The sequence below is a fragment of the Paroedura picta genome, chromosome 8, assembly GCF_049243985.1.
Source record: "Paroedura picta isolate Pp20150507F chromosome 8, Ppicta_v3.0, whole genome shotgun sequence".
In the NCBI taxonomy this organism is placed as follows: domain Eukaryota; kingdom Metazoa; phylum Chordata; class Lepidosauria; order Squamata; family Gekkonidae; genus Paroedura; species Paroedura picta.
In genome coordinates, this window is record NC_135376.1 from 13,971,803 (window position 1) to 13,984,571 (window position 12,769).

The window sequence follows — 12,769 nt, forward strand, 5'->3', positions numbered from 1 at the left end:
TGGTAAAAAAACAGTTGAGAAAGGCTGTGTTAAATTGTTCAGTCTGAAAGGTTGAAGAATTGCTATCAGAGTTATGCATGTCCCCGGTCCCTGGCTTTTTGGGCATGGTCTCCACCTTCTGGGGCAGTCATTTTTGCAGTTGTGCCCAGTACTCTGTGCTAGAATTCCAAAGGTGCCCACCCACAGACCCCTGGATTAGGGCATTTACAAATTTACAGAAGAATAGAGGAGAAAATACTTAACTCCTCCCCCGGAAAAAAATTAAGTCAAAGAACCAAACAGACTAAACATATGGTCAAATGTTAAAAGTATGTTACATGGAAGAATTAGAAAAATTATAATATACGAAAATATATGTAGTTATTATTAAAGAAGGTCAAAAACACTAAAAGACCTCAATATTAGTCTCACATGTAAAATCCATACAACAATAAATAAACTAGGACCCAACAGCCTAAACCGGATGAGTTTCAGCGCAGCAGCCTTTTTCAGGGGTACATAAATTGTACAGAACATAGGCTCAAGGCATACAATGCAATCTTTCAGATGATGGAAAGGATACTATGGAAATTATATTCATATACACTATGGCACACAGGGCTAAATAGGAATTGTAGCGGTCTCTTCATTTTTCACTGAGAACCCTGGTTGAATACAGTATGCACCTTCCGTACAGTGTTCAGATCCCAAATAATCAGTTGTTACGAGGAGCTGATCTCATGTATTACAAAATACGTATTGTATATGCATGCAATACATAGTGTATATGAATACAATTTTCATAGTCTCCTTCCCATCATCTGCTAGAATGTATTTTATGCCTTAAGTATATGCATTGTATAATTTATGTATGCTGTTCAATGCCTAACCACCGAAGAAGGCTGTTACATCGAAATATTTCTGGCTTAGGCTGTTGATTCCTAGTTTTTATTGTTGTATGGATTTAACACGTGAGGCTAATTCTGAGGCCTTTTCATAGAGATAGATTCAGGTGGGTAACCGTGTTGGTCTGAAGCAGCAGAACAAAATTTGAATCCAGGGGAACCTTTAAGACCAACAAAGTTTTATTCAGGGTGTGAGCTTTCCTGTACACGTCTGAGGAAGTATACATGCACATGAAAGCTCACACCTTGAATAAAACTTTGTTGGTCTTAAAGGTGCCCCTGGACTCAAATTTTATTGAGTCTTTAATAATAAATACATGTATTTTCCTATAATCCTTCTATGTAAAATACTTTTAAACATTCATTTGTATGTTTGTATTTATTTAACCTTTTTCAGGTTTTTTTATTCATTTCCAAATGTACCCCTGCTCTAAAAAAAATACTGAAATTGTAAGTTAGACCAGGACATTATTTCTGCACCTGCTCAGTCTCACATAGCAGAATTACTTACCAATGAGGTTCCAGGCATCCTTGCTTGCTTGATCCTCCAGTTCAACATTGTCCTCACTGGCCGCGGGCAGGCAGAAAATATCAAAAGCTGCAGCCTCCCATTCTCTTTCCATTTGCCCATCTCGTGAATTTCAGGCATTCAAATGGTTAATTAATTTGTTTTCTCCCATGGCTCCATAATTTGGTTTTTGATCCCAGGGTTGTTGCACATCCTGCATTACCTGTTTTGCAAGCTGTTTTTCCTGCAAAGCTCTGTTTCCTTTCCTTCAAAAATTCTTGCATTTTTAGCCCGTGCGGTTATGGAGAGGGAGGAAGAACCCTGTTTTCATAGCCCACGTTTCATGTCAGAATTTGTATCTTTGCAACACTGCTCAGAACCACTCAACTACTTTGTACAGTTATTCAGTGTTCTGCATAATTTGGGACTTGCAGCTCGTGGCCTACTGAGCCATTCAGGGAACAGACCACCCTGCCCCTTCATTACCATACACACAGCAAGAACTGAACAATTTACCCGAGCCTTCTATAGATGGCAAATTCTGGAGGGCAGGCATAATTGGAATGCAAGATTTGAAATTCACAGATACAGTCACTCTATTGGGGTTGGCGACAGACTTTATGGATGTCCAGAAAAAGAATGAAATGTTGCCCCATCAGCCACCTGTGCTTTGCTCTATTGGCACAGCATTGACTTTCCTGGGTTCAGTTTTCTGTGCAAATGTTTCCTCTTTGGGAGGGGGGGGAAGCCCAAAGGGAAGCAACCCCACTGCCAAAATTAAGCTTGTGAGCTAAACAACGCATTACGCGAAACTTTGCCATCTCTTGGCAAACACTTAGCTAAGGAAAAAGAGGTGCAGATTGCAGATTGGTTGGCATCCTGCCGTCCTCTAATGGTAAGAGTCTTCTAGCAACCCCTAATCCTTTTTTGCTTCATAACATGCAAGTATTTACTGTAATGATGCACTGTAGAAAAGAACCGCTTGTCAATGAAATATTTCTTTCATTTTAAGCATCGAGGCGTCTTCAACCGGTTTTCAGGGCAATGTGCAATCACTTAATCCATTTTTAAAATTTCAGTGAGCATTAAAGCAAAGTTCTGCCCTGGAAAGTGTTTTGAAATGTGTCCATTTGTTTCAGTAGCTGCTGTGAACTGGGGACCTGCCTTTAACCGTGCATTCTCAAAAGCCGCTATGGTTTCACTTTCTTAAAGGTGCCTCAACGAACTACTTCCATCTCGCCTGCATTAGCACGAAAAAACTCTCCTGGGAATGGCAACGCATTGGGTCCTCGTCTGGGATCACAGCCAATAAGAGCCAGGTAATTCCATCTAAGGCGGGACAGCTTAATGGTACATGCCTTCCACTCAGGCCACAAGCAGGAAGTCAGAGGAACCTCTGGTCTGAAATTGAAAGAGTCAATTAATCACAGTGAAGGGATTCCAAAATGCTGAATTTAAGACACATACCCTTTCCACCCACTTGCTGTGACACTGGGCAATGAGGTAGATCCTTCCCCTGCCTTACCATACCACTGAACAAAGTTTAAATAGTTATCAAAATATTTATACCTCAATTTTCCTTCCACCATTGCAGAAAGAGCCACTTCCTTTGGAGGAAGGGTCTTTAGCAGATGGCTGAATTCACCCAAATTCATTTGCTTATTTCTGTAATTGCATACCTGCTTATCATTTACCCTGTGTGTGATGCATAGCAGGAAGATGGAGGAAAAGGGAATTGTGTTCCCTGTCTCTCCCAAGTTGCATTGCCTTTTTGCCTCTTTGCTCAGTATAATAACGAAGTCCCTGTTTGACTACTATGTAAATCCCACGTTTAAAATCTTAAATTTGTTTATGACAATTCACTTGCTACATAGCTCTGCTTATACATTATCAATTCCTTAATACTTCTGACAGTAGATAAGTACAGTTGGAGGAGCAGCTGTGCTGCCCCTAAGTTTCAGTGCATATGCAGCAGCCAGCCCCAAGTTGACATGTACATGGAATGTCTGAGGTTTTGGGGACGCCATTTACTTCTCATGAATCCCCTTTACCTGCTTTGGGAAAGTAGCCTGCATCCAGATGGCAGCTTCTTCCAGTAATGGCATCACTAAAGTAGAAGATGGGGGGGGGGTCGCCTCTAGAAAGAGGGGCTTGGTGCTAGGAGTGCTGATTTGAACTGTGCCATTTTTTGTTCATCTCTTTGGGTGGACGGCGGTCATCAAGAGGGGCATCACAATCCCTTGTAACTTGTAAAATGGCCTATCAAGAGGCTTGTTGCTGCCTCAAGATAAACTCAGCAGTTACCTCTTGGTGCAGCTGCCAGTGCATAAAACAGAATGCGTACAGAAGCCCTGTCTCTTGTCAGGAGGGAGCTGGGGTGCAAGGCATTGCAGATCAGCCCAATAAGGTGTCAGGCATCCGCCTGCTGCCTGTGGCTTGGAATAGCTAAGCTAACAAAACTGGGAACATCAGGAAATAGGAACCCGGCAGATGTCATTGACTGTCATCTTTGCAGCTGCTGAGGAATAAAAGTTGTGGAATAATTAATCTGTGAGTTGCAGGTTTACCTTCTTTCTGTTGTTGGCGTGCTGTTTAAATAAAGTAGATTAAGGTCATTTGAGGTGGTGCACACACAGAGGCACAATTCCAGAAGGCGCATAAATAAGGAACAGTTTTAGCTAGGATGTATGTGTTTTTAAAATAAAAAAGGGTAATAACAATACACCACTGGATGTCTGAAAACAACCTACAGCCCTCCTCTGATTGCGGCTGCTTTTGCTGCCTTGTTTCTTGGTGTTGTCTGAATTTAAACCAGCCTAACCATCAGGTTGATCTTCATCCCCACCCCAAAGAATCTTTGGGAATCTCCTAAGTCAGGGGTAGTCAACCTGTGGTCCTCCAGATGTCCATGGACTGTAATGCCCATGAGCCCCTGCCAGCAAACACTGGCAGGGGCTCATGGGAATTGTAGTCCATGGACATCTGGAGGACCACAGGTTGACTACCCCTGTCCTAAGTGACTTCTCAGCGTTTTTGCAAAGTGATAGGAATCTCCTGTCGGTGCCATCCTAAGCAGAGTTATACCTTTCTAGGACTACCAACTTTAATGGACTTACAGGGATGTAAATCTGTTGGGATTACCCTGTTAGCAGTGGAGGCTGGTAGCTTTGCTTACTACTTCTGGACTTATGGCACATGCAGTGCCCAACTTGGTGCATACAAAGTCGAGGCACCCCCCCCCCAAAAAAAAAAAAACAACAACAACAACACAGCAATACATGAGAAAGATCAGAGTGACTGGAAGAGTTAATAGCTAATCCTGTGAACTTAAGTAGATTGTAAGTGGGTGGGCAGAAGGGATTTATTTATTTTTATATTTCATTTCTATTTCAACTTTTAGCCCGCCACTCCTATTTCAACTTTTAGCCCGGGTTACAAATAATTATTCCCTGATAAACCCGCCATAAAAATGCATAAAACCCCCTAACAGTCCCAACAACAATTTGCCCAGCAGTGACAAATCCCTACCCCACCCTCCAGACAGTGGTTCCCATATGGAGAGGGGTTAAGGCCTATGACCTGGCTCCACCTGGGGGGGACTGTGTCTGTGTTTGGCTCTTGTGGCCCTTTCTTGCATGCCCAGGGAAATGCCGCTTGCCACTTTGGGATTGGGAAGCGAATTTCTTCCATTCCAGACTGGCCGAGGATTCTGGTTTTGGGAGAGGCATCATCTGGGCATGGAACTGGGATCACCGTGGGTGGGCAGGTAGTTGTGCAAGGGTCTAGATGACCCTGGAGGTCCCTTCCAACTCTATGATTCTGTTGCACAACAGCCTTGCAGTTTCAGAGGGGATTCAAAGAACATACTTTTTAGAAGGACTTTTGGCTCATAGGAAGAGTGGTTTTAGCTTTGAAGGGTGATTGCTTGGTCTTTTAAAAAATGCATCATTGTTGACTATTTTTGATGCTTACTTTGGATATTTTTTGGAGGTGCCCGTTTTGCAGCTTTTACTTGCTTTTGCCCCAGTTTCCTAGGGCAAAGGCAAGCTTATCAATGTCTGAAGTCAGTAAATAAGTGTCCAGAAGAGGTGGTGAGCAATCATAGTTTATCTGCAGCGACACCCGGTACTTCTCACCCCCCCCCCCTCTACTGACTTCACGGTGGGCTTTCTAGAAGGCTCTCGGAGAGTGACGGCTGCTCTCCTTCCTCCCTGCCTTGTCTAGCAACCCCGACCTGCGGAGAACAGAGCCCATCATAGAGAGCCCCTTGCAGAGGACAAGCAGCGGCAGCTCTTCCAGTTCCAGCACCCCCAGCTCCCAGCCCAGCTCCCAGGCAGGATCGCAGCCAGGATCCCAAGCTGGCTCGAGCGAACGTAACAGAGTCAGAGGTGAGAGCTCTACCTTCTTGCTTTGCTTCTTTTACATTCAGCCAAGCTCGGTGGTCGGTCCACTGTAATACGAGTCTTTAAAAACAGCATTTTGTGATTTCGGCTATGGCGTTCGTGACACATTCCCAGCACAGAAGCAAATGCCTAATCATAACTTGCGTTTTACCAGCCAGCCCTGTGCAATTCACTTCCGTTTCAGGAAAGAGAGACAGGGTTGGCAACTCTTTGAGGATGGCAGAATTCTGGGCAAAGAACCCCTCTTTCTATCCCCCTCCCCACACAAGTCAAAGGCCCAGGATAAAGACTGTCTACAGCCTTGGAAAGTAAACTTGTCTCGGCCTTTGTCCCTCTCTCGATTTTGTAAAGCAGTTTTTCAGCTGCATGAATTCAGACGGCAAGGGAGGTTCAGCCTTGGCTGAATGTTTGTTATATGAACCACAACAGAAACCCCTCCACATAGAAAAAACTAGGCCGGCCTTTTCCTTAACAAGTTAGTATTCTGTGAGCAGGGAATTTTATTTTGCATGATGGAGCATTTCATTAGGCGAGCCCACAACTTCGGCTGCAGGTCATATAGCCCAGGCTCGGGTTTAAACACCACTCTGAGAACTAAGTTATAGGGGGAAAAATAGCAACTGGTGTTGAAGTAAGGAGGTATTGGCACTATTTTGAATTGCATCATTTTCAAATCTGTCTGGTGGGTTCTGTAGAGCAGGGGTGGTCAACCTGTGGTCCTCCAGATGTCCATGGACTACAATTCCCATGAGCCCCTGCCAGTGTTTGCTGGCAGGGGCTCATGGGAATTGTAGTCCATGGACGTCTGGAGGACCACAGGTTGACTACCCCTGCTGTAGAGGGTGCCAGAAACAAGTCTTGAGATCAGTGTTCTTTCCCCTTCTCTCTTCTCCACATTTCCTTGTTTGCCCGATCAAGAATTCTGGAGTACTCAGAAGCTTGCACACTGTTTTGTGTAGTTTCATTGGTTCTCATTAAAAGCTTTACATGGCTTTTGACCTTGGATTTTGATTTACACCCACGCAACTTGCCTGCAGCTGTAGTCCTTACAGGACTTATTTTTTAAAAGAAATGAGAAATGTACAGTGTTTTTTTTTTTTTTTAAGCAAAGGGATGGAGAGATAAAGTGTGCCCAGTTCTCTAAAACACCACTATGCTTTGCTCCCCCACTCTTTTCTGTTTTGTTGGTGGTGGGCGGAGGGAAGAGAGAGACTTTCATCCCATTTGTCCATGCTCTGCTCTTTGCCCAGGAAACGCCAAGCCCGAAGGGTCACCCATTCTCCCTCATGAGCCAGCTAAGATAAAACAGGAAGAGGGCAAGGACCTGACGCGGCCCAGCCGACCTGCTGTGAGTCTTAAACTAAACCTTTTGTAACTAAACACTGTCTACTTTGCTGGGGTAAAAACCTCCCCATAAGAGAGAAAAAGAATCAAATATATGCTGTGCGCCTCTCCCCCCCACCCTCCTCCCGTCCCTGATTCAGTCTTGGATATAGAAAGAGACTGAAGGAGACAGAAAGAAACAGCCAGAGAAATTGAGATTTGAGGTCAAACCAGTGCAGGAACAGGATTAGTTCATAACTGGGACTTGGGGTTGGTTTGGTGTAGTGGTTAGGAAAGCAATCATCTAATCTGGCGAGCCGGGTTCAATTCTGCACTCCCCCACGTGCAGCCAGCTGGGTGACCTTGGGGTCGCCATGGCACTGATAAAACTTCTGACCGAGCAGTAATATCAGGGCTCTCTCAGCCTCACCCACCCCACAGGGTGTCTGTTGTGGGGAGAGGAAAGGGAAGGCGACTGTAAGCCGCTTTGAGCCTCCTTCGGGTAGAGAAAAGCGGCACATAAGAACCAACTCTTCTTCTTCTTTTTCTTTATTTGAAGTTAACCCACATGTCTAAGCAGAACTCCTGGATAGAACTCCTTGGACATTTACTGTCACAAAAGGCCGCCGGGGTCTGACTTGGCACCCAGCTTCTGTTGGGCAGGCCATTGGAAGAGACGCAACAGTCTGGGCGGTCCGTATGTTTATCAAGAGCCACACGTAGCTTAAAGACCACAGCCTTTAGAGAGACAAGGATGGCACAGGAGAGTTAGGACAGTGGTTCGAGAGGCACAGAGCCACCGTTCACAGGCCGCTGAAGGCTGGAGCACTTGAGAAGAGGCCTGTGGCTTAGCAGTGAGAGAACAAATAACCAAGATGCGTTTCCAGGAATCGCACAGAGTAGAATGGAATGGAAGGTCGTATTTGGGAACGCAGACACAAGCTGCTGATGAGATTGAGTGATTGAGAGATTTGAGTGACAGCAAAGCAGGATGTTAGGATCAACAAGCCAGTTCCACCATCAGCAGAGGAATGCCTCCCGTTTCTCAGGCTGTATCCTGTTTTCTGATCAGTGGCAGGCACAACTGATGGGTGCAGTGGGTGCAGTGTCAAAAAATAGCTGCCCCCTGTCCTTGCAGGTGCAGGTTGGGTTTTTTGCAGCAGTGTTATAAGATTCCCAAAGAGACACGACACGTTCATCCCATCTGTTTCTCTCTGGTTCGATGTGTGTGTTTAACATTCTGTATACCCGTACGGCAGGAGGGCATGGGAAGAACTGCCACTTTCTCTCTTTTGAATGTGTATTTACTGTTTTTTTGTGGATGTTTTTCCCTCCCTTTCTACTGCGCTAACCCTTTTGATTTTATTTCTAACCTGCTTGCCTTTCTTCTGGCATTTTCCTGTCCACATCTGTTTCTTCTGATGCTGATTAATCTTCCCTTACTCCCAGAGCTATAAGAAAGCAATAGATGAGGTTAGTGATACCTTTTCTCAGTTGGCCATGCCTTTGCAGGGGTGACTAGTTAGCGCTTTAACCTCAAGCCATATTTCCTTGGTTGCTGACATTTGAAAAGGTGGCCCTGTAATAAGGACAGGGACCTCCCACAGGGGAAAGAGGGACGGGCAGTAGAGGAGGTCCAGAGCTTTTAGTGTACTTGTGCTGAGCATCCAAAAAAAAAAAAACCCACATGCAGAATACTTGTATTTAAACCACCAGAGCAGCAACCCTGGATCTGTGCAAGTAGAGATTTTTGTGTGCAAAAAGCAAACATGGGTGCTGCTGCTAGATACATAATAACAATAACAATAACAACAACAATAACAACAACAATAACAATAATAATAGACCTTTATTGGCATAAAACAGTAAGAGGCTAATACAGCCAAGGAGGGTAAAAATATAATAGGGTATAATAAGTTTATTGACCAGGGTTTCATGAAACCCTGTGGTTTTTTGATGGTCCAGGAAGGGTTTGCCAAATGGGTGGGAGTTAAATTAATTTTGTAATTTTTTTTATTTTGTTAATCATTTATCGGGTGATATGACCATATATGGTCATGTTGACCCTTCTTCCCTTCCCAAATTGGCCAATGATAGGGCTGGAGGAGGTGGGAAGGGGAGGGGCCCTGGGTGGGCGTGTCCACAGCTATGCTTCCCAACCATATTCTGCAGGATTGCGCCACTTCTGGGGTTTCTTGAAGCCTGAGGAATGTTTCCATCAGGACCAAACGACAAGTTGCATATGGAAGTGAATAATTATTCTTGAACAGCCCCTTTTAAAATAATCATAAATATTTTATTTCTATACCATTCTTTCCTGGTGGGCTCAGGGCGGTTGACAACAACATTGAAAACAATCTGCACGTGGCAGTCATTGGCTGAGAAATATTCCCTCAGTCCAGTGTGGCAGACCTGAGAAGCTGCCTTCAGACAGAGCTGGATTTGTGGCCAAGCTAAGTAAGCTGCATTTTAGGACTTCAGGTTATAAGGAGCAGTTCAATACAAAAGAAGCGACTACATTACCATTTTCAGGTAGTTCCACATCATAAATGCAGCATACTTTAGCACCTCGACATGTCTTATTTCAGCTCTGCCTCTGGTCACAAACAGTCTGTATCTGGATTTTGTTAAAATTTGTAGAGGGGTTAACTTTTCCTGCCTATTAATCAATGTCTCCGTCACTTGTCTCCAAACTTACATACAAGTCTCAGAAGGGGCAATTCCTCTAGATGGGGATTGGCAGCCATGCTCCATTCCGGTTCTTAAAATCCTGTGTCAGTATTTCAGAAGAGACTCTTGCGTTTGAAAGCATTGACCTTGCAACTAACGGAACATGACAAGCATTAGGATTGCCTCCAGCTCTCTTAAGGGATGATGAATAGTCTTGAAAATACTTCACCGGTCACTCCCTGATAACCTGGAGGGAGTTCTGTTCATTTTTAGAAGCCAGCATTGTTTTAAGCATTGCATTTTGACATTTTCAAGTTTCCAGGCTAAATGATTGGGGTTTCTCCCCCCCCCCAAAAAAAAAAAACCTAATTAATTAACATCTTTATTGGAACAGGTTTCAGTTTCAGAAAGTGGGGATGTATGTTTCCACTTGTAGATACCTGTCTGTCAAAATGATAGTATCTTTTGTAACTTTTTTGCCAGTGGGTGGTTAGGTATATTGGGATGCACCTTACCACTTTAGTCCACTAGCAAGATACCTGTCCTCCAACTGAAGCAGCTTTTCTCTGTTGCAAGAAGCTGTTCTACTTGCAGGAGCATCACTCGTGTCAGAGGGAGTCCTTAGGCCAAAGAAAGGCACCACTGTGAGTGGAACAGAGTAAAAGGATATCTATCCCCTTTGTCTTAGTCTGGTCTGCAAGTGTGGGTAGACCAATTTTTAATACGTTTGCCTTCCAGGCTGAAGAAACCAGGAGTGCAGTCATAAATCAGGGTGATCATACAAAACTCTTATTCTCAACAAGGGTAGGATCATCAAAGAATTGAAAATCTTGTCACCTTAAAAGGTTATACAATATAAAAACTTTGATGATACTTATTATCCTGGTGGTTGTTATTGACAGAGCCTTAGAACTGGTATATAGCATAGTGCTGCCCTGTCTGGTAATTTATCTCCCCTAGAGGAGGCTGTAGAATACTAAGGTCCACTTTCAGCACTATTTTTGTCCATATAGACTAGCAGATCTGTCTCTTGATGGAAATTATAATGTTGGATTTTGTTTGCTTTTGGTTCTGATGACCCCTTTCAGAATTCTGAGTGGAATCTGTCTAGTGCAGGGGTAGTCAAACTGTGGCCCTCCAGATGTCCATGGACTACAATTCCCAGAAGCCCCTGCCAGCATTCGTTGGCAGGGGCTTCTGGGAATTGTGGTCCATGGACATCTGGAGGGCCGCAGTTTGACTACCCCTGGTCTAGTGTGTATGCAGGGAATTTTGCCCCCAGTACCAGTAAACTGTGAATGGTCACCCTTTTTCCAAAGGTGTCAAAACTATTACAGACAACTAGAGTTTGCGAGAAACAAGAGGGTTTGTGGACCTAGTTGTAGCATGGAGTTGGGGCCATAGTCCTGCTTACTTCCATAGAGCTAACTTTCTTAATATTAAAGGCTATACCCAAGCTCAAAAAAGTGTTTATTCTTTCAGACAAATATACTTTTGAGTATTTTTTCAGCTATCCAAAATAGCCATATCCAAAAAATATTTGAGATGTTTTGCACTACCATATGGCTGGAATTAAAGGGTTTTTAAAGGCATTGAAGTCCCTTTAAATGCCTTCCAAGTGAACTCACAGCCTGGAGGTGTTTAAAGGAACCATAAGTCTTTTAAATGACTTTCCCCCTTTCAGTTGAAAACAATGAAGGATGGGGACACCTTCTTTGGGGGCCCCTGATCCAATCCTTTTGAATCTTGGGGCGTGTCTTTGAGGAGAACCAGATCCCCAGATACCCCTGGATTGATTCTCCATTATATCTATCTTGTGAAGATTGTTGACTATAATGGTTTCCATAGGGTATAACATACCCCAACATTTGAGATTTTGAGGAGGGGGGGAGTCTTGAATCCAAATATCAGTATTGGGATGTGAGAATATTGGAAAGTACCAATATTTTCTGAGTTCAATATATCAATTTTTTTTTGTGCACACCACTAACTGAGACATATGTGCTGCTGTCCACCACTCTAGTGGCACTTCCTCATAATTTTGGCCATGGCTTGTAACATGTTTGCCAAAGAGGTTGGATAACATAGCTGCTGATTCCTTGAATGATGCTATTTTCTCATAGGAACAATTTAAGGGAAATAGCATCACCATACACCACCTTAATAATAAATTTAAAAAGTGTAGTTCTCCGAGATGTATTTTAGGACCACTGACAGTGATTTATGCCACACCAGAAATGGTAGCTCCTCATAATAGAAAGCTGACAGAGCTACTGCTTGTTATACTGTCCATCTCTTGTATCAGATGCAAAGAACCGACCATCCATTGTACATTGACATCTCATTGGAAGATTACCACCCCATTTGTTTAAATAAAACTTTTTTAAAAGATGGATAGAGGGATGGATACGTAGGTATTAAATCCGCCAGAATCTATTTGCTAGTTCACAATTATGGACCTTGCCATTTAATCTACCCTGCTGATCCATGAGGCAATCAAGACAATGCCCTAGTCAAACTAAACCAGGGGTGTCCAAATTGTGGCTCTCCAGATGTCCATGGGATACAGTTCCCATGCTGGCAGGAACTCATGGGAATTGTAGTCCATGGACATCTGGAGAGCCACAGTTTGGCCACTCCTGGTCTAAGCAAACATTTCAGCTTAACTGGAATCCATTTGCCTCTTATTCTCATTGATAATGATTCTGAATGTTGTGTGATACTTGGCCATTTTGTAGGGCTGAAGGCTAAGCAGCCTACCAGAAGGCCCATACACCATTAACCACTGCTCTAATTGTGCTACCTGAATCAACAAGGGAGGATCTTCTGCTCTTGCTGGTATTCCCCAGTCTTGATCTCTCTTTTCATTGGAATTCCTTCTGAGAAAGCCAGGCACCAATAGATAGGCATCCTTGTGTAGGAGAACAGATGTATTTCCTTTACACGCTCCCTGACATACCCAGTTCTTGGCTTTCCTGGTG

At 43.8% G+C, this 12,769-nt stretch overlaps 1 protein-coding gene across 6 annotated transcripts in view; it reads left to right on the top strand.

Annotated features, from left to right (window-relative positions):
• The window catches only part of TNIK (TRAF2 and NCK interacting kinase), a 315,869-nt gene that overhangs the window by 263,870 nt on the left and 39,230 nt on the right, over positions 1-12,769 (top strand). For all 6 annotated transcript variants that reach the window (XM_077348406.1, XM_077348407.1, XM_077348408.1 and 3 more), the window contains 3 exons: positions 2,605-2,711; positions 5,617-5,780; positions 7,046-7,143. In XM_077348406.1, coding sequence (XP_077204521.1) covers positions 2,605-2,711; positions 5,617-5,780; positions 7,046-7,143 — 369 coding nt within the window. The remainder of the gene's footprint in view (positions 1-2,604; positions 2,712-5,616; positions 5,781-7,045; positions 7,144-12,769) is intronic.